Source organism: Myxine glutinosa, chromosome 9 (genome assembly GCF_964187855.1).
Source record: "Myxine glutinosa chromosome 9, kmMyxGlut1.1, whole genome shotgun sequence".
NCBI classification, from domain to species: Eukaryota; Metazoa; Chordata; class Myxini; order Myxiniformes; family Myxinidae; genus Myxine; species Myxine glutinosa.
Genome location: NC_136269.1, coordinates 137,615,870 through 137,638,637, shown reverse-complemented (window position 1 = coordinate 137,638,637; position 22,768 = coordinate 137,615,870). Strand labels below are relative to the sequence as shown.

At 44.6% G+C, this 22,768-nt stretch overlaps 1 protein-coding gene across 1 annotated transcript in view; it reads right to left on the bottom strand.

The window, feature by feature from the left end:
* The window catches only part of LOC137417205 (partitioning defective 6 homolog beta), a 65,062-nt gene that overhangs the window by 24,233 nt on the left and 18,061 nt on the right, over positions 1-22,768 (bottom strand). Inside the window, exon 2 of the mRNA XM_068103015.2 lies at positions 7,913-8,135. Within this exon, the coding sequence (XP_067959116.1) occupies positions 7,913-8,135 (223 nt within the window). The remainder of the gene's footprint in view (positions 1-7,912; positions 8,136-22,768) is intronic.

Here is a 22,768-nt window from a genome sequence, read left to right as displayed (position 1 = left end):
AAAAAAAAAAAAAAAAAAAAAAGATGTTCAACGAGCACATACAGGTGTGATGTTCGGGTGTCCACATACTTTTGCCCATGTAGTGTGTGTACATATATATATATATATATATATATATTCTGTGTATGTAATTCTGCATGTATGAAACAATGCACACCAAAGCCCGATGTGACCAAGTTACATTCATTTTGAACTATCAGGGCCGCAACTTCCTTAAAAGGTAGTAACTGCAGGGCACGTCACTGTTGTAATGACCCCAATGAATCCCACCTTATTGTGAGGTCCACCATGTAAGTCTTTACTCTCCACACCCCTCAATCTTGAACATTCTCTCTGTACCCCACCTCTCATGTCCTTCTCCACCACCTCCTTCCACCTCAATTTTGCTTTGCCTCCTCTCCTCCTCCTTACTGCATCCATAATCAAAGACCTACCTGAGCATATTCCCCTCCTCCCTCCTAAGCACATGCCCCAAACAATGCACAGGTGCCCCCGTACCTTTCCGATCATGTCCCGTACTTCTGATTTCATCAATCGTCACCCGTTGTTTAACATCTTCATCATTACTTCTCATACACAGACCACGCAGACACAGAAATATGCAATCGTCATATTTGGGGGTTTCCAGCTCCACAATCAACACTACCTGTTTGCTCGTGATCGGGTTATCAAAGGGTTTGCAAAATTAACTAAACGGCACAAAATTACACGATTCCCAAAGGACTGACCCAAGATATATCACTCGTCTTGTAGAACATCGCAAAAGCAGTTTCTTTGATTCGGAAGCCGATCGGAGAACTTCCGCCACCGAAGGTGGACGGAGGTTACGTCTTCATGTCTGTTTGTCTGTCTGTCTGTGAACAGGATATCTCAATAAGTCATGGACGGACGAAACTTGGTGGACAGGTTGGCTTTGTGACAAGGATGAATCGATTCAATTTTGGTGAAGATCTGGATCCGGATACGAGAAATCTTTCAAAGTGATTTTTCACCATTGAGAGATATGGATATAACATGATATCTCAAAAGGTTGAGGACGGATTATGACAAAACTTGGTGGACGAGTTTGGTTTGGTGACAAGAACAAGGTGATTCGATTTTGGTTCAGGTCTCGATCCAAATCCGGCCTTTCAGTGGGATACGAAACGTAAACTGTTCGGTCTGGCGGAGGTGTGCTCTCTACCGAGTGACGTTCTGGTTTTGAGTGTATTTAACAAGTTCTTATGGAGTATCCGATTAACCTCGACCACCGGGTCTGTAAGAGGAAATCTGTTACACAGAGATGCTTTACGAATCCCCATAAACGTGGATTTATACGAGGCTTTGCGGCAGTTTTAGAATCGCCCAACGAGAGCTGTTATAATAAAATCAAATGGGTGCTCGTACCTCGTTTTATTCACCAACTAACCTTTGTGCAACGCTCATCGCTTTCATCCTCACCGTCCCTTCTCACAGCTCAATAAAAGGTGATCACTTTCAGCAAATTGATCGACAAACTAACTTTATTTTTCCTTCATCAATCGAGTGATACATGAGGCTGTGGCCTAACATATGTGTCAAACTGAACGACCTAAATGCTCCCAACCTCATTAGAACTCAGAAGCCAAGCGGTTTGGCCCTGTTAGTGCCCGGATCGGAGAGCTCGATGGAAGGCGGCGAGTCCACGGCCGACACGGGCTCGCTTCCAAGCTTCTCGGTCAAGGATCCCCCCTGTACCTCTGCAGAGTCAAACCCGACTAAAACCGTCATGGTGCAGTGCTCAGTGGTAACTGCATGTCGGAGTGCCCCATCCTGCAGATGAATGATGCGTCGCCAGCTGAAGAACCTACTTGCATTCCTCAAAAATAGCAGACTATTGTGTGGTGTTACCCTGGCTAACCTTCTGGCTTCTGTTACCCTGGCTAAGGTGGACGGAGGTTTTGTTTTCACTCCTGTCTATCTGTCTGTCTGTCTGTCTGTCTGTTAGCATGAAATCTCAAAAAAAATTGTGGATGGATTATGACTAAACTTGGTGGATGAGTTGGGTAGTTGACAAGAAGATGCCAATGACATTTTGGATCAGGTCCGGATCCACATCCGGCCTATCAGTGGGATACAAAACGTAAACTGTTCGGCTTGGCAGAGGTGTGCGCTCTACTGAGTGCCGTTCTAGTTTTAAAAGGGATAGGTGCACATCGAGTTAGACTCAGTTAACGATAAGAATCGTGTTGGTACATCATCGACCAATTGATTTGCCTTTAAAGTTAATAGGGTGTGGATAGTCACAAGGTTGAAGGGCAAATAAGCTCATCCTGTTTCCTGGTTATTTATATTTATTTATTTATTTGTATACATCATACGGTTTCATGGAAGAGCGAGGATATATTGTTCAAATGTCAATTTGATATAAAAGCATCTGAGGTTCACAAAGTAGCTTGTACGTGCAGGGTTTCAGCACAATGCGACACAAACGCATTACCAGTCGACGATATACCTTCATGAGAGGTACGAGGAAGGACGTTCATCGAGAAAGGGCACATGTAACATGCATGTCATATAGTGCATCAGCTAACAACGCGGAGTATGGGATTTGAACCTGAGATCCCAACATTTTGAGTGCTGTGCTCAAATGGGAATGCCAATCAGGCTAAATGACACCAAATACAATAAAGTACCCACAATTAGTCTCCGTGCCATGTTCCCGGGCCTTTATAAACGTCCATTACCATGCTTCAAAAATGTAGAAACATTACACTCGACACTTTTTAACAGCAAATGGAGCTCTAGAATTCCCTCGTTAACCTTCCACCGTTGCCTCCAATTCCACTTCCATTCGGCTTGCCTTCCCATCGACCTCTATCAGAGATAAATACGATTCTTGTTTTACAAACAGTGCAGAACTTTCCATTACCGGATGAACAATCTGAAACATTTTGGTGATGGACATTGCTGTCGTATCTATTGGCCTGTAGATTGGGAGGCAAACCGAGGAGCACTGCGTCAGGGGCACAGTCGCACCCACAGGAAATCGCAGCGACGTGTTGCGTCTGAAAGAAGAAGCTTCGATGTACCATACTTTTGACTGAGTGTAGTGTTGGTACTGCTGAAGCAATCCCTTGGCAAGGGTTATGCTGGGGGGTGGGGGCGGGGCCTAGGGTAGGGGGCGGGGCCTAGGGGGAGGATGGGTATGGCGCCACACACATTGATGCCTCGGCCTACACATGAAACACCGAGATGACATTTTGTAGCTGGGTTGGGTTGGGTTGGGATTGGAACTCAGATCAGAGAGCTTAGAGGGGAGTGTGCATACCTCGAGGCCATCCTGCCAGCCCAGATCATTCAACAAGACCAAACAAACCCAATCAAAATGATACTTTCCGATGAGCTAACAACAGACTACCCAGATGAGCAAGAGTTCTACTGCTCTTCGAGATGATTGCACTGAAATGTTACCAAAAAAACATGACAAACTCCAAAATACGAGGAAAATTGAGTGCGGAACAAGGTGAAACCCGAAATGCCATTCCATCAGCAGGTTTATCAGCAGATTCCAGGGCTGTGAGGTTGCTGCAAGGTTGGGATGTCAGGGGAGAGGAGGGGTGAGAGAAATTTCACTCGATTCCAGAGTGCATGCGAGAGTGAGAGGGAGCGAATGCGGGTGAACAAGGGCGCATTCCTCGTCCCGAGCCACACTGTAAATCATTTATTCTTGAGTTACCGAAGCGTGTGCAAAAAAACAGCACAGACAGTCAAGTCCAGCCAGACTCGCCCAACGCACCAGATGGTCGTGCCAACCAAGTTGTGGAAGCGTCTCGAGCAAAGGCCTGCTCTGGTAAAGAAGCCCTTTAGATTGGGGTGTAGCATAGCGCGTTTAAGACGAGGCGTTACGAACTCGACATAATGAGCAAAGCTCAGCCGATGTTAGTGAAAAACGCTTGAAGCAATTTCTGACACACAAGCGCGGGCAGCCATTTACCTTCTGTTAGGGAGTTAATCTTGAGGCCGATTTTGCAAATTGTTATAGTTCGATGCAGGCTGCCCTTTGGCCTAACACCTCTCCCGATCCCTAGGCGATACAGATTTTCCGAGAGTTATAAACACCTGATTAAAAATCAAGTCTGCAGCCGTTAGGCGAATGTCAAAGCAAATAACGTGCACAAAAGTAATAAGCATTGAAATTTGGAAAGGCCACTTGGGCAGATCAAAGAACAAAACGACCGTCAGGGTGCCAATGGAGCGAAGCCTGGAGCAGCAATCAACAAGCAGATGGCTGTTCACTCTTTCCGTCGGTTGGGCGTCAAAGCTCAGGCACCCAAGGGAGAGGTGCTTTTGCCTAGAGGGCCTAGGCCTAGTTGCCTTTTGCCTAGTTGAGCATCAACGGCAAGCTGGTCTGTGTGCAGGGTTCAGAGCCTGAAGTCAATCCCAACCCCTCTACATGTGCTCTTAATGCCGTGGAATCTGTCCCGTTGGAGCGGTAGGTGTTGCAGCTGCTTGTCGAGACCACCAGATAAAATAACGTCGACATTCTGTGTTTTTAGAACATGGGGACATCTTCGAACGTTCGACACAGGTACCGATCAAAACCTCCGCGTTGTGCCCTTCCTCGACTCATCCTCTTAACTGACTGGTCCTAGGCCTAGCGCAATCCACTCAAACCTTTAACACAGCTCACCAAGCCTACTAACCTGTCCCTTAAGCTACCACACAAGGTGCAACATTCAGTTTCCTGTGATCTTCCTGATCTGCAGAGAGCTGAGTGCAGGTACATCCATAAAGAAATGATTTATTCCCAAGAAGGATCTCCAAAATGTGCATTAACCATTAGCTGGCATGCCGGCACTCTAAGAACCGATAAGATGAGTTCACGGAAGAAAGCAACCCGATGTGCTACCAGCGGAAGATGGACGTGGTGCGGCCAAGCAGCTGCGTGCCTTGGACGAGTCCCATTCAAAGATGCACGGGGAACTTGAGCCTTTTATGAGCTGGCAGGCCTCTCTTTTTAGCTTTCATCATGATAAATAAAACAAAACAGTGGCCATTTCCACAATGTTATCACAAGCAACTCCCCTTGGAATGGTGGCTGGGGGACGAGAAGTGGACGTTTAATGCTAGGGCAGCTGTTCCGGAGGCCCATTGCCCATTTTTACTCGACATCGGTGCCCCCAGCTTGACCCGCAGCAAAGTCGGACGCGGCTAATAAAGGCAGCTTTCTCACTAACTCACTGGAATACTGTGGGTGACGGAGTGTCGAACAACTCCAAGGATAGGTCCATTACAGATCGCTACAATGCCAGGAGCATACTCCACACGGCCATGACACTTTCAAAGAAACAGCAAAGTAACAAAGAACGCTTCTATTTGGAGTTTTCCAAAGGCCCTTGAAAGGATCCAGTTGGTTACCCAGAATGCTGACGTGGTCGATTGTGATGACATAATCGAATTATCTGATCATTATCAGTTTGTTTGAACAGTTTGTACAGTTTTTGAGTTTGTACACTTGTGACTGCGATCTGAGATGAAAAATCAAAAAAAAAGTGTGTGTGTGCGTTTGTGGGTGTGTATATGTATGTGTGTATATGTGTGTGCATGTATGTGTGTGTATATGTGTGTATATGTGTGTGTGTATGTGTGTATATGTATGTGTATATATATGTGTGTGTGTGTGTATGTGTGTGTGTGTGTGTTTTGTGCACGTGTGCTTACTCAGATCCCCTTGCATGTACCACTCACCAAATGCTTTACGAGCATAAACAGAGGAAACAAATGATCAGGTTTTAGTGTTTACCACTTTATGCCATTTATTTATTAATGACATACAGTATAGGAATGGTAGAATGTTTGCCACTCACTCCTCCCCCACTCCTCATTCCCAATCCCTTCCCCTTCTCTCACATCTCCTCCTCCACGACCCTCCCTTATACACCACCGATATTCCCTTTCTCACATTTATTCAACACGCTCTCCACTCCACCCTTACGACAGCGCTTAATGGATATTCTTTCTTATTGTGCTGCTCATCTCCCAACAACTTTGCAGATGTGCAAATGGGAACGCTTTTTGCTTTCTCAGCAAGGAACAGAATGTTTTGATAAACTCTCGACTGTTAATAAGCCTCTTGGATGCACGGACCCACCCCCGGATCTCAAACGGGACGTAAGGGCACGTCGGTTTGGCAGAAACAGCTCGCACAGAGGCCTGCGCAGCACACAAGAATCAAACCGAGCTGCTTTCTGGATAGCAGGGGAGGCGAACCGAGCTTCGTGCGTCAAAGGTGTACGGAAAGGTGAGACACATCCCAATCGAGGCGATCGATCCACAAGAAAACTGCATCCGGTGACATTCTCAAGAATGGCAGAGGCAATTAGGGACACAGAATGGCCTCGAGATCATTAAATTCATCACGTGCATCAAGGGGCCGTTGCGGGCGTGCAGTCACCCAGGAATCATTATCGTGTACAGACTAGACCGTTCCACTTCTGTAGAGGTTCCACATACCAACTTGCTTGTGTACACTTTCAACATGAGAGGAGTCCTAAGTTCAACAACTAGAATAAAACCTCGGTGGTCGACTGGGCCCACAGACGAATTGTGAGGGCCTCGCCAACACCAAATTACCTTCCTCATACTTGCTTCTGTACCTAAATGTTTTTTAAGGTTTCGAAAAAACGAGTCCGCAAACCACCAACCGTAGCACGAAACGCAGCGCGCAGCCGAATCGAGCTCAATGCATTAAGAACAACGGGGCCCAGGGTGCCGGAGCTTTTCGAAGAAGCTAAATAAGCAAACTGCAAACTCATTTAGCCAATATTGATCTAATACCACGTGGGCAAGCTCTCGTTCCAAAACGAGCATCTGCTAATGGCCGACACGGTTGACATAACCTAACCGGTCATGGCTCTTCTCTACGTCTCAAAGCAAATCCAAAGGAAATCTTTCATTTGCTGAGCCAAGCAGCTGCTGCGAATAAACTCTGGCACAAAGGATGCAGGACGCGGTGATCTTGTGGCTTACCTAATTCCCTGAGGACAACCGCTCGGTGGTCAGAACATTTCCTGATTTACACCACTAAGTATCGTCACGTGGTCCTGTTTGTTACAGGCCGAGAAATCTGCTTTGCGTGCTCCTTGGTCACGAGCCTTGGTCGCTACGTACGTTACAAGATGTTACATTTTGTAAATATCGCGTGATCAGAGAGGTCCTTTTCCAGTTCAGGATCCATGATGGCATTTTCATCGGTAGGGAAACCATTTTATATTTACAAGAGTTCCAAATCAGACTAATGGAGCTTCAGCAAGAAAACAACATTTCAGACGAGACGTCTTCAGTTAGGAACTTAAAATGAGCACGGAAGGTAAACGAGTCACAATTGTACTCATCACAAGCCGTGCACAGTACGAAACATGAGGGGTCACGTCACAAGATGTTCACAGTACGAAATGTGAGGAGTCATGTCACAAGCTGCTGTTCACAGTATGAAACATGAGGGGTCACATGACGTACAAAATGTGAGGTCACGTCACAAGCCGTGCACAGTACGAAATGTGAGAGGTCACGTCACAAGCCGTGCACAGTACGAAATGTGAGAGGTCACGTCACAGGCTGTTCACAGTACAAAATGTGAGGGGTCACATCACAAGCCATTCACAGTACGAAATGTGAGGGGTCACATCACAAGCTGTTGACAGTACAAAATGTGAGGGGTCACATCACAAGCTGTTGACAGTACAAAATGTGAGGGGTCACATCACAAGTCGTTCACAGTACAAAATGTGAGGGGTCACATCACAAGCTGTTGACAGTACAAAATGTGAGAGGTCTCATCACAAGTCGTTCACAGTACGAAAAGTGAAGGGTCACGTCACAAACCGTGCATAGTAAGAAACGCGAGGGGTCACGTTACGAGTCAGGCACATTATGAAATGTGAATGGTTACCTTTTCTCTGGACGATGACCCGAAGAAGCGGCGCCGCAGTGCTGACAGCTTTGAAGAAGTTATCGTCATTGTTGATGGGCAGGAGGTCTCCGTGTATGTCGGCATATCCCACGATGAGCTCCGAGGTGGGCACCCGGTGCACGTGCTGGACCAGCTGGTAGAATTCATCGAAACGGCCAGGTTTGGCACGCACGATGGAGAAGCGGCGAAACTCGGCTCCGAACTGCCCACAGAGGCGGATGTGAGGGCAAGGAGGGGGGGGGGGGGGGTGTGGGGGGAAACAGCATATAACGTTAATTAATATTATTCATTATTATTATTATTATTATGTACGAGTAGCACTTGAACAAGGAGTGAAACAATTGGTGGGAAGAAAAAAAATAACTGATCAAAATATTGTGGAGCTGAAGGGAGTAGGTAACTAAGCACAGGTAAGCCAAAGGTCACCAGCAGCAGTTAAAACAATAACAAAATGTATAAACTTTACAAAGTACAAAGGGTTAAAGTACAAGGCCAGTTGGAACCAACTTCCTCAGTCTCTTCAAGGTCTTTCTTCCCCGCAGGGTTTCAAGCCAGCTGTTCACCACCATCTCGAGTCACCCACATCCGCAACCATGATCTTTTCAACCCCATTAACACCCTCCTCCTCCAAGCCAAGTTTTTTTTTGTTTGTTTGTTTTTGTATACTGAATCGAGGCTCGTGAAAGAGCTAACATTTCACAAAGAAAACCAACCAGACAAACAAAATATATAAAAAGAGGGAGCGGAAAACAAGATGGGGAGAGAAGGGGAAGCACACAAACACAACATTTGAGAGCAGGGAGATGTGTGGAAGGGAGAGGGCTTGGGGGGAGGAGGCGTGGGAAGGGGGGGGGGGGTGGGAGGGAGAAGTATAAAACACAAGGACACCAAGGACTTCCAGGACAGAAGTTGGTATTTCAAAAAAGTGGAATTGGGGTGAAATTAGCGGGGGTAGAAAAGATCAAGGTTTTGGATGGGGGAAGATAAGAGATGGTGGTGAACAGCTGTTTTAAAGACCTGGAGGGTGGAGTGGGATTGAAGAGAGTGAGGGAGTTTGTTCCAGAGGCGGGAGAAAAGAGGAATGAAGGAGTGAAGGTGAGAAGAGAGCCTAGATTTTGGCAGTTTGACCAAAAGAGGGTTGCAGGCAGATCTTGTGCGACCTGTAGGAATATTTTGCGGGACAGAGCCCAGAGAGAGCTGGGGGGGGCAAGGCCAGTTATTTATTTCCAAGTTATTTCCAAATTTCCAGCTTTTCCTTCAACTTCTGTGATTGAGAGTTTCTTTGTGTCTGTATCCACCGTGTTCATGCCCTGTGTCCTGCCCTCATCCTCATTCTTCCTCCGGTCCCTCGTCCCTCCAAATCTCCCTCGATTTTGTCCCTCAACCCCGATGTTCATGTGTCATCCCGCCTCCCCCGTCTCTACTGTTCCTTTCTTCCCGTTTCGTCCTGATCCGTTCTGAGTTCTCGGCTCTTCCATGAGCCTCGACTGTGTATGCAAAAAAAGCGACAGCAGGGATGGAGAGGATTAGGAGGCCCTGAGGTGCACAAGTCAAACAAGGCCAGCAGAAGCATGGGGATCAAAAAAGTGGACAAAGACCGACTCCAAAGGGCAGAAACTCGCACGCTAGCCTTGGCTACGCTTTATCTCCTTGGCATTAGCGGCACACAATATTTTTAGTCATTCAAAGGCCTTGTTTTGTGAAGGCGAGGGACAATAAAGCGATTGTTTAGTCCACAAAGTAATTTGACAAATATACAGATAAATTATTTGGCATCCAATTCCGGTCCAAAGCACCAAACATAATCACTGTTGGAGTCCACTTTACAAACGTAATTTTTTTTTTTATAGTTACACAGAGTTCCGATAGGAAGTTACAATGTAATGTACACGATTGTTGTCATAATCTATATTGTTTGTTATGCAATGTGACGTAACTTGTCCACGAGGGAGTCTTCCAAGGCTGGGGATACCCGTTTTGGAATCGTCTTGTTTAACGGTTCTAGTTCGTGTGTTCATGTAATGTACTTGGGCTGGCAGGCTGGCCTAAAGGTGCACACCCTCACCTCAAAGCCATCTAGCCTGGTTCGAATCCCGACGCACATGTAAACTATCATTGCGGCGTTTCGCAGGCAGGGAAATTCAGCAATGTGTGCTCGTTCCCCGGACGAACGTTTGACCAGTCTGTGACAAATCTCACACTCTTACTATGTCTCTCCGAAAGGACCGACTGGAAAACCCTCCCATCTACTTTCTCAACAATCCTCTCCAAGAAGTTCTGTCGCTCAAGCTTTGAGTCTCACAATCTGCCATTAACTTTTCTGGGAAAACCACATTTCCAGGCTGGCCTCCAAAGCCAGTCGCCGACTGGGCATCCTCCATCGTGCGACGTCCTTCCTTGGCACACCTGAGCTCCTCACCACATACAAGGCTTTCATCCACAGCCCAATGGAGTCTGCTCCCCCCTCTGGGCTGGAGCTCCTGCCTCACACCTAGCTCGGCTTCACGCTGTTGAAACCAAAGCTTTCAGAATCATTGGAATCTCCCGCGATGAAGTTAACTCCGAGGGCCTTTCACTCACTCACCGCAGGCAGGTTGGTGGTCTTTCTGTCTTCTACCGACTCCTCTCCGGCCTTGCTCCCCCAGCTCTCTCTGTGCTCTGTCCCCCAAATATTCCTACAGGTCGCACAAGATCTGCCTGCAACCCTCTTATGGTTAAACTGCCAAAATCTAGACTCCCTGCTCACCTTCACTCTTCATTCCTCTTTTCTCCTGCCTCTGGAACAAACTCCCACACTCCCTTCAATCCCTCTCCCCCCTCCAGGTCTTTAAAACAGCTATTCCAAAACAGCCCCATCCAAAACCTTGATCTTTTCTACCCCTGCTAATTCACCCCAGATACACTTTTTTTTTGGAAATTCCAACTTCTTTCCTGGAAGTCCTTGCAGTGTTCATATGTTTTATACCTCTCCCACCCCCAAGCCCTCCCCCTCCCACATTTCTCCCGATGTCCCTGCTCTCAAATGTTGTGTTTGTGTCCTTCCCCCTCTCTCCCCATCTTGTCTACCGCTCCCCTTATTTTTTGTGTTTTATGTGTCGGTTTGACTTTTTGTGTGATTAATGTTAGCTCTTTCACGAGCCTCGATCTTGTATACAAAAAAGAAAAAGAAAAGAAAAAAAAAAGGACGTTAAACTGGGCATCCCGTTTGCTGTCAGTAGTTGGTGGACATTAAAGACCCCACAGTGTCGTTCGTGAAGAGAAGACGGGCTAGCACCGGACACCCTAGTCAAATTACAAAATTCCTGCCCTGAATTCCTGAGTCGGAGTGGCGACCCATCCAGGATTGTAGCTTAGTAACTGCTTTGGTAACATCAATGCTCTGCATATGACATGGTACATGATGACGATGATGATGATGATGATGAAATGTCCTTGGACGTCTCATCATGCCCCTTCATGTGTGTTTTCATGCTGGGTCCGTGAGTCATTTTCAGGCCATATGCCCTTGCGTTTTCGTACATCCTTGTTTGGGCTGTGTACTCTTGTGCTTCCATGCTGTGCTGGGTTCATGTGTCCTTATCCATGTCACGTACTCTTTTGCTTCCGTGCGTCCTTTTGCATGTTGTATGCTCTTGTGATTCCTTGCTCTATCCGTGCATCCTTGTACAAGCCACTAAATCTTGTGGGCCACATCTGACTCTGTTTCAGTCTTTCCTTCCCTCCCTCTCTTCCTATTTGTTGGTTCATTCCCCTGCTTGTTACCTCACTGTGATGTGTTGCCTTTTCCCCCTATGTCACGTCGCTCTTCGACGAGCTTCCCTTTTGTGGAAAAAAAGAAATAAAAAACCTGAATCATTAACAACTTGGTAGCATCATGCTGGTAGAACATCAGGGCCTTTACGGTAAAAGTGCAAAATACCATTACCATACTGCTGTGTCTGTTAGCATTGTGTCATGTGTCTCATGTGTCATTAACTGAGTGGCATGCTGACGAGGAGGCAAGTGTCATTGAAGCTGAAGGGAAAGGTGTATGCTGCATGTGTGAGAAGTGTTATGATTTATGGGAGCGAGACATGGGTAATGAACGTAGAGCAGCAACGAAGGCTGGAAAGGGTGGAAATGCGAATGGTTCGGTGGATGTGCGGAGTATCGTTGAGAGAGAGGAAGACAAATGATGAATTGCGAAAGATGATGGGAATAGAGCCTGTGATTGATGCTGTGAAGAGGAACAGGTTGAGATGGTTTGGTCATGTGTTGAGGAAGGATGAAAGTGACTGGTTGAGAAGAGTGATGGAAATGAATGTAGAAGGAAGTAGAGGACGGGGAAGACCGAGAAAGACTTGGCTAAAGATGGTGGAAGAAGAAATGCGGGCAAGGGGGTTAACAAGGAGAGATGCAGAAAATAGGGCAAAATGGAGAAGATTGTCATGGGGACCGTAAGGCTAACCCCTGCTCTCGCAGGGAAAATGGCCTTAAAATGCATGTTGTTGTGTTGTTGTGTCTGTTAGCAATTGGTTCAAAAGCAAAAACATTGGAAAAATAAAAATCGAAAGCTACAATTACGAGCTCAGCACCTCTCGACATGTGACATTGAGGAAAGTCACTCGAGGAACCGACTCAACCATTATTGGACCGACACTGGTTCTGGAGGAGTGACGCAATATTCCGCCAAATATACATCTAAGGGGTGTTACAAAACATTTTACCTTTTTTTCCCCCGAATGCGTGCACAACCGTAACGGGTTCTCGGGGGGGGAAAAAGGTAAAATGTTTTGCAACACCCCTTACCAACGTTTGGTAGAAAGTGTAAAAGGCAGTATCGGGGTTACGATCATTTAGGGTCCGCATTATAAAAGATTTAATATCCACTTGTACATTACAATGACAAACCAATCGCAGACAGACGCTTGTAAAAGATAAAAGGATAAAATGAACCAAATTTAATTTGAGGGGAGAAACAGAAGCATATTCACTTATATCTAGAAATCTGAAGAAAAATAACTACCGTAGTTTACAAAGATTCCTAAAAGTACGTTCTTGTGATACACATCCGTTCTTGGAATTCCGTTATTCACCATTGGTCGTCTCGCAGAATAAATAAACACAAATTCATATTATGAAGGGTAGTGTTAAATAACACAAGATATTAAAAATGGTGATGACAAAGATTAAACTGCGTTATGTATCAAACTGCGTATTTACATCAAAATCCTCTCGGATTATCACGCAACGATTATCACGAACATCACGCAACGTGTGAATCGCATTTGGCACAAATGATTGAGAACAGTACGTGGAAATACGTGGAACACGAAGGTGGAGGGTTGAAACTAAAACACAGAGAGAGGTACTCGGTGGAGCGCACACCTCCGCCAGGCTGATTAGTTGACGTTTTGTATCCCAGTGATAGGCCGGATCTGGATTCGAACCTGAACCAAAATCGAATCGGCTTGTTCTTGTCACCTGACCAACTCGCCCACCAAGTTCGGTCACAATCCGTCCACAACTTTTTGAAATATCACGTTATATATCATTTTGGTCCAATCTCTCAATGGTGAAGAATCACTTAAGAATTAAAAAATTATTGGATCCAAATCTTTACCAAAAGCTAATCAATTTGTCCAGGTCACACGCCCAATCTGTCCACCAAGTTTTGTCTGAATCCATTCACAACTTCTGATATTTGTAGACATTCCATTCACCCATTCACAACATTTGTACACAGGATTCACAACTGAAATATCCTGCTCATATACAGACGAAGAAACAAACAGAGGTGAAAACATAACCTTTGTCCACCTTCGGTGGGGGAGGTACCTAGAATGTCCATAGAGCATCTTACCCCGCACAGTCTTGAGAAAAAAATGACATGGGCGGGGTCTGTGAGCAGAAAATTTGATCGGTCGAGATGACATAAAATGAGTAATATTTTGTCGAAGTACCATACTGCCAAACAGAAGGTTTTTTTGAAAGCGGAACGAAGGCGATTTGTGTTCTACAGTGTTCAAGTATATAATTCATTTGAAATAAAATTAAGATTTTAAAGGTTGTAGAAAAAAAAAACGTTTTTTTTGAAGTTTGCCGCCGTTGATGCAGCGTCTTTTACACCGCCTAATTTAACACGTCACACGAGTTCTTCATGCCTGGTGTTGGGCTAGCGGCTAGGGTGCCAGCTTAGGATCCTAGGATCCTGGGTTCGAATCCCAGTCGATTGCTGAATTAACGCCAGGGGGGTTGACTCAGCCTGTCATCCTTCCGAGGTCGGCTAATTGAGTACCAGTTCACTGGTAATTCCCTGCTTGTCGTAAAAGGCGACAAAAAGGGTTGGCGGCAGGAAGGGCATCCGGCCGTAAAGCATTGCTTCAAAAAGGGTACTGAAAAACAACAACAACCACGGCCCCCGAAAAAGGCCAACCCCCGCTTGCGGGGAAAAAATGGCCTGTAAAGGTGTTTTTTTGTTTGTTTTTTTTACACGAGTTCTTCATGCCTGTGGTTTGTGTCCTCTATGGCGTCCTGAAAAACAGCAAATTTCCTGTTTGGAATGATTTTCGATTTTGTTTCACTGCCAGACAGGTGATCGGGACTGGATTCCATTCAATTTGCCAAATTCAGAGCCAAAGTACTGCAGAACTACAGGTTCACGTTCCGATTCGTGCTCAAAATACAACTTTAAATTTAAATAACTTGTTGCCCGATGGTAAACTCACATTTGTAAACAGAGACAAAGTGAACCAATTGCTTTGCCCCACTTGTTGCTTCGCGGACGTGGTGTAAGTATGGAGTGAGTTTGACGAATCTTATCCGATATAGAATACTGGGAGAAAAAGAACGAAAACACCGTTTTCAACACGAAACTCTCAATTTCCTTTAAAAGTACAATCTTCGGTTTTTCTTTCTGGGCCAACAAGCGATGAGAACTTCGGGACTTCATTCACATGTATCCGAGTCGTACTTGTCACCGAAGGCAGATCACAATCCCATTTATGATCGATTCAATGATTGTGAATGAATAACTCTGCACATTTATCGACTGTCCCCGGATCCTAAGGGTAATACAAGTATGAGACAATTCCTTGGGGACTACACAAAGGTAGCGATCATAAAGGTAGGCCTTCTTGGTGTGTGCCATGACGTTACATATAGGATCTATGAGAATGGTATTGGGCAACGAGGTTGACGTTATGATGGTTGTGGACCAGGGTTGATTCCTACGTCATTCCTCAATTTGTTCATCACAAAATACATTTCATCCAATAACACTGGGAAACAAAAAAAAACTTTTCGTCTGCTCCCAAGGGAAATGCAGGTGTTCTTGGCTAAATCTGGGCCACCAATTTCAAATCTGTAGTCAGAATTTAGCACGAAGCACGTCAAGTTTTCAAAATATGTGTATGTATTAATGATACCCGGCATGCAATATTAGATACTTCATTATTGCAGATCGCCACATTGTACATCAAATATCAGTGCTTAGTAATTAGTTTCACGTCATATTTAGATAATAATTATTGATCTCTGTGTATAATGTGTAGTATACTGGGATTGACAGTATTGACAGTAATAATTCACTGGGATTGACACAATCTGTCAATTTCCCGACCCGGATCTCAGCCAATGCAGTATCTTCTCTTCTAGACTTGTTTATGACTAACTTCCCTGCTAATGTCTGCTGCTCTTCTTCTGCTCCAATCGGTTCTTCTGATCATGTGCTTGTCAAAGTGGACATCTCTCTGGCCATTCTCAGAGAGCCTCCTCAGCGTCGACGAGTCTGGCATTTCACTCAGGCCGACTGGGACGGTCTTCAAGCAGCCATCAATCGTCTGGATTGGTCTCCCATCTCCACTGCCTCTGACATCAATTCTTCCTGGGAATTCTTCCAAAGCAAACTGATCTCTCATGCACAGATTTATCCCATCTCGCCTTCAGTTGTCTTACCCTTCCTCCCGTCCATGGTACACTGAATCTTGTGGTGAGGCAGTTGCCCTGAAACAACTTGCCTTTGCCTCTTGGAAGGCTAATCCAACTGAAGGAAATCTCAGTTCCTTCCACCAAGCTCGGAACAAGTGTGTGTCTACCCTCAGGAGTGCCAGGAAGCACTATCTCTCCTCACTCAAGAATGAACTCTCAAACCTGTCTCCTTCCTCCAAATCCTGGTGGCGTCTGGTCAAATCCGTTTCTGGTGTTTGTTCCCCCTCCATCCCCTCCCTTACCTCAAATGGCCACACAGTTGACATCGCACGTGACAAAGCCGAATGCCTCAACTCTGTGTTTGCCTCAAAATCCTTAGTCCCAAACCCATCTCTCTCTGTTCCCACCTTTCCCAGTCGAACCAAACTGCTCCTGGACTCTGTGACCTTCTCTCCTGACAAGGTGGAGGAGTTTTTGTCAAACCTCGACTCTGATTCTGCAACTGGACCAGATGGCTTCAGCCCACGGGTCCTAAAATCCTGCTCTGCCGCTCTATCTCACCCTCTCTCTGTTCTTTTCACCCTATCCTTTGCTCAAGGTCATCTGCCAGCATCCTGGAAATCAGCAAACATTACCGCTTTACACAAAAAAGGTGCAAAAACAGATCCTTACAACTACAGACCAATCAGCCTGCTCCCAATTATCAGCAAAGTCATGGAATCCATCATTGCTTCGGATATGAAATCTTTCCTCTTCTCCAATGGCTTGATCTCTGATCATCAATTTGGTTTCAGACCAGGTCACTCTACTCTGGACATGCTGCTTCTGCTGTCTCAACAATGGATGGAGGTCCTCAATGCCAAACAGGAAATCAGAGCTGTCTCCCTTGACATATCACGTGCCTTCGATACGGTCTGGCACCCAGCTCCGCTCACCAAACTCTCCTCCTATGGTATCCATGGAAATCTCCATGCATGGCTTGCGGACTTCCTCTCTGGTCGTAGTCAACGTGTGGCCCTGAATGGATTTCTCTCATCTCCCCTTCCCGTTCAGGCTGGAGTTCCCCAAGGCAGTGTGCTGGGCCCTGTGCTTTTTCTGGTCTTTATCAATGATCTCTCCGACTCTCTGGAAAATCCTCTGTATCTCTTTGCTGATGACTCCACTCTCTGCCGCTCCATTCCTCTTCCCTCAGATCGGCAGTCTGCAGCCTCCTCACTCTCTGAAGACCTGGACAAAATCACAGACTGGTCAAACATGTGGAACATGTCTTTCAATCCTGACAAATCTCACACTCTTACTATGTCTCTCCGAAAAGATCGACTGGACAACCCTCCCATCTACTTTCTCAACAATCCTCTCCAAGAAGTTCTGTCGCTCAAGCTTTTGGGTCTCACCATCTGCCATGATCTTTCTTGGGAAAACCACATTTCCAAGCTGGCCTCCAAAGCCAGTCGCCGACTGGGCATCCTCCGTCGTGCGAAGTCCTTCCTAGGCACACCTGAGCTCCTCACCACATACAAGGCTTTCATCCGCAGCTCAATGGAATACTGTTCTCCCCTATGGGCTGGTGCTCCTGCTTCACACCTGGCTCGGCTTCACGCTGTTGAATCCAAAGCTTTCAGAATCATTGGAATCTCCCGCGATGAAGCTATCTCTGAGGGCCTTTCACTCACTCACCGCAGGCAGGTAGGTGGTCTTTCTGTCTTCTACCGACTCCTCTCCGGCCTTGCTCCCCCAGCTCTCTCTGTGCTCTGTCCCCCAAATATTCCTACAGGTCGCACAAGATCTGCCAGCCACCCTCTGATGGTTAAACTGCCGAAATCTCGGCTCTCTGCTCACCTTCACTCTTTCATTCCTCTTTTCTCCCGCCTCTGGAACAAACTCCCACACTCACTTCAATCACACTCCTCCCTCCAGGTCTTCAAAACAGCTGTTCACCACCATCTCTTATCTTCCCCCATCCAAAACCTTGACCTTTTCTACCCCCACTAATTCACCCCAGATCCACCTTGTTTGAAATTCCAACTTCTTTCCTGGAAGTCTTGGCAGTGTCCATATGTTTTATACCTCTCCCACCCCCCGCCCCCCTTCTCATGCCTCCCCCCCAAAGCCCTCTCCCTCCCACAGTTCTCTCGATGTCTCCATGTCTCTCGGTCCCTGCTCTCAAATGTTGTGTTTGTGTCCTTCCCCCTCTCTCCCCATCTTGTCTACCGCTCCCGATGTTATTTGTTTTGTGTGTCTGTTTGTCTTTCTGTGTGATTAATGTTCGCTCTTTCACGAGCCTCGATCTTGTATACAAAACAAAAAATAAATAAATAAATAAATAAAATACAAACCAAGAACATAAACAAGTTGCAGAAAAAGAAGTTAATAAAACATTAGAACATGGTAATCTTAGGAAGGGTTAAAACTTGATAGGGAAATCTGCCCCATTGTGAGCGATTCAGAAACAACACTTCAAGTTTACACTCTTCCTTGCAATACTCTTCCTCTTCCTCTTCCTCCGGGCCTGGTGTTGGCTTAGCGGTTAGGGTGCCGGCTTGGGATCCTAGGATCCTGGGTTCGAATCCCGGTCGATTGCTGAATTAACGCCAGGGGGGTTGACTCACCCTGTCATCCTTCCGAGGTCGGCAAATTGAGCACCAGCTTGCTGGGATGAATGATCCCGGTGTGTACCTCGATTTAGAATAGGTACACCGTAACCCTGCACATCGTAAGAGCGTGACCAAGGGTTGGTGTCAGGAAGGGCATCCGGTCATAAAAACATTGCCTCAAAAAAGAGGGAACCATGATTGTCATGGGGCCCGCAAGGCTAACCCCTGCTCTAGCGGGGAAAAATGGCCTTAAAAAAAAACGATCATTCATATTCACCAGCCGAAACCCGTGGAACATCCACGGAAGGGAGGATGTGGTGTATGGATAGAGTGTACCATTATGGATGGCATAGGGGATTTGCTTGTCCGAGTAAGAGTTAGGAAGAAAGATGAGAATGAAGAGTGCGTATATGAACAACGATCGTCGACACCGGCACAAATGCATGCTCTGGATTGTCCACTTAGTGGACGGCTTGCTTTCGCCTTCGCCTGTCCAATCAGCGGACGGCTTGCTTCGCCTTCGCCCAGCAGACGCCAATACGATGGCGTCGTAAGATGGCGTCGTATCGGCAGTTAATCGGATGCTTTTGGGCCCCAACGTCGGCTAATTCAGATTTTTCGAGTATGGCTGTACGTGATAAACAAAGAGCGCGGTTCGTAGATCGTAAATCCATTAGTGCCTTGGGCATCGGGTCACTGGGTGCGGCGTAAAAGGGATAACAAAGTCGAGTCCTTACGCTATTATTATATAGATTCATTCTTGCAATATAGTCAGCGTAGGCCCCGATCAGACACGTTCAGAAGTGTGTGAGGCACTTGTTCTTGCGTGTGGAATTGGTCTCCTGTTGTAGGAACCAGAAGTGATCAGCCATCATGTTTGGGTTGAACCGGCCTCGATACCTAGTTTGCATGACCAAAATGTCTTGGTGGAACCTTTCGCCATGCTCATCGCTCACCTCACCCAGATTAGGTGGGAAGAAATCAAGATGAGAATGCAAGAAGTGCATTTTAAGAGACATCCTACCACCCATTCGCTGATAGGCCTTTAGCATATTGTCCACCAACTTTAAAGTGCATTCTAAAGCTCTTTTTACGACAAATAGCATTATACAACAGTTGTATCTTACTATAATTCACGAAATGTCTGTCCGTCCGTTCGAAGGTACCGCAAAAACGGCTCAACCGATCGCAACGACATTTTGGGTGGGTATTCGTGGAACCCGTGGGAGTAAAATAGGCTTTATTGTTTTTCAATTTTTTCCCAATTTTCCAACTTTTCCAATTTTCCAATTTTTCCAAACACGATGGAATAATATTTACCGATATGAACAGAGATGTGGCTTTTGTTGAAATTCTATGTACCAGGAGAGAGTAGATAGACTCCTGACGAACTCTTCCTATATAAATGTGCGGCTCTGAAGTAACATGGCAGCGTGTGCAAAGCGACTGAGAAACGTGTGTAGCGGCCGCTTCCGTGTTACAGATTCGGCGCGTACTCTTCACACATAAACGCGCGACTGAGAAAGACGTGTAGCGGCCACTTCCGTTTTGCAGAATTCAATCTTTTTTCAAAATGGGCGCCATGTACTGTTTAGATTTTGATGATTTGCATGTGATATGATTCAACGGATATGATATGAATTGTTAAAAAATTAAAAAGCCTTCAATTTCTGATATTTTGCCTTTTCATTTGGGCTTCTCAATTGAAGCCCCGCCCACAGGGCGGGTACCGTTGCTAATTGTTATAATTGAAACAAAAAATACAAAAAATGATAATTTATGATCACTCAAAATCACCCAACAGGGCAAGCTACTATAATTGGACCATATGTATAACTCAAATCCTGACGTGCTGAGAAAATTCTGACTTCAGATTCAGAATCAGAAAACTCGATTTAGTCGAGAACATATGTTTCTACCCCAGTAGCAAAATATTTGTTGTCCAATGTAATCAATTTGCTCATGCACTACGGTAGGTAGTTCTTGGAGAGAAGGGTGGATCTTGTTGTAGTAAGAAGTTACTTCTTACTACAACAAGATCCAGGTAAGGTCTTCATTGTGGTTATGTGGTGTATATCATGATGTGGGTGTGCCACGTTGAGGATGAACTGAGACACACAGCGAATGAATCAAACCCTAGAGTCGTCATCCTGAAAACTTCTACCTTTTATCGTTCTCCTTTAACGTCGCTGTCCTGCTCCGCAGTTTGTAAGAGTGTCTGTTGTCCGGCAAGTAAAACGTACGAAATGCCAAGTCGTCTGCCAAGCACATGGACCCTCGAGTGTTTCCATGGGCAAAGCAGCTGAAACTAAATCAGGACATCGACAGGAGGTTCTGGGAGGGTTCGATGAACAGGAGTAGTGTAATAATGTTGCTTCTGGGACACCTCCGTTTAACATGGGAAATCCCTATCTAATGTCATTTACCCCCTTGTCTTTTTCAAAAATCATAAACACCTCTATTTCTCCCACCCTCATCTTTATGAACCTTTTGTCTGTAGTACCTATCCTTAATGTTGTTCATTAGACCACTCAAACACTACAAATATTTGTTTTCTCTTATAGACCTATCATCCTTCTTCTACATATCATCTGGCAGATTAATCTTTGACCCATTCACTTCCATATTAATTCTTTCCCTCCCTCATTGCCCCTAAACACCTATATTTCTCTCACCCTGTTCTTTACGAACCTTCTAACCTTTTGACATGTTATCCTTATTCATTAGACCACTTAAACACCTGTGATCCTTCTGACCTCATGGACCTTTTAACCTTTTACTCTTAATATCATCTGGTGAATATAACCCACTCAAACAACGACCCTACAAATATTTGTTTATGCGTGGGAAATAATTTAATTCTCCTACAACTCTCTTCACCATCTAATATATTAACAAAAAATATGTTTGAGTTTGGTTCTTTATTAAGATATTTTAACTGAGCTAAGATAAAATGGTAAACCTCCCTCAATGTTCTTGCTTGAGCGCCTCCAGTGCCACATACCATTTTTAAATTAAAGTATATATTTTCCTGACAACCATCAAAGTTTTCCGTCCACTCAAAAATATTTCCATCTTTTTTACCCAATTCACCGGTATTTAAATTAATTCTCTTATTTGTTTTGTGAACTTTTTTACCAGTTGCCTTTTCAATTATACCTATTTGATATTTTTCACATTCATTATGTTTTCCATTTATATACCAAGGTTGATTACACCTCCACTCTTTAGTCTGGTTGATACTTGGTTCTATCATTTATATAATAGTAAAAAAGGCGGCGGTAGCCCGTTAAAATCCCCAACCCCCCCCCTTTTTAACTTATCACTTATATATATCTTATCACTTATATATATCTTATCACTTATGTATATCTTATCACTTATATATATATCTTATCACTTATATATATATCTTATCACTTATATACTTATATAACCATAAGGGAGACTATCAATTCCATTTTCTAAAATAAACCTCTTATCATCAAAAGCCCCCAATGCTTTCTTATTTATCTCTTCTGAATATAATTGATGTTTATAACTTCTTATTCCATTAATCTTTCTAAACTCTTCTTTCTTTGTTGTTAAACAGTTATAATAATCCTTAAAGTTTATTGTTTCTTTAATAACATTTTTCTTTACACCTTTTAACTTCTTATCAGTCTTTTCAACGTTATTCACAATGTATTTATAAGCATAAGCCTTTGACCTCAATCCCACAAATTCACTCATAACATTTCCTCCTAATTCATCCTTGAACTTTCCAATCACCTTTTTATTTTTAGAAGAGAACAACTCACTCTCTGGACTGTAATTACTCGTGTCATAGATATTAATGTCTCTTTTCATGTCTGAATAAACATCGTTGGTATTAATTTTCAAAATAAAACTATCTGTATCCATATAAAGTAGATTAACATCATTTTGATATTTCTTCCTCAAGTTATTATAAAAGTAATCATACATTAATGACTTTGATAAATCAAGAATTGTTGTCCCAATATAAATAGGTTTGTTCATTTCAATACTCTCTTTAATCAAATGGATCGCACAAAAGTTCTCAGTAAAGACCTCAGCTCGAGTAAAACTCGGTCTATTAATTAATTTTGATGCTTGTTCCCAAGATGTTGATAATCTGATATTTTGTCTTTTCCTCACATTCTCCATAGTCTTACCAAAGACCGCATTATTCATCAATTTATAAAAGTCTTTCTCAAAATCTGTTTTTGACTCTGTTCTTCTTTGTGTATTAAAATCAATGTACCCCTTTAACCAATGACTTTGATTGAACTTTAGAACCCTATGGATCTTCTCTACTCTTAGACCTTTTGAT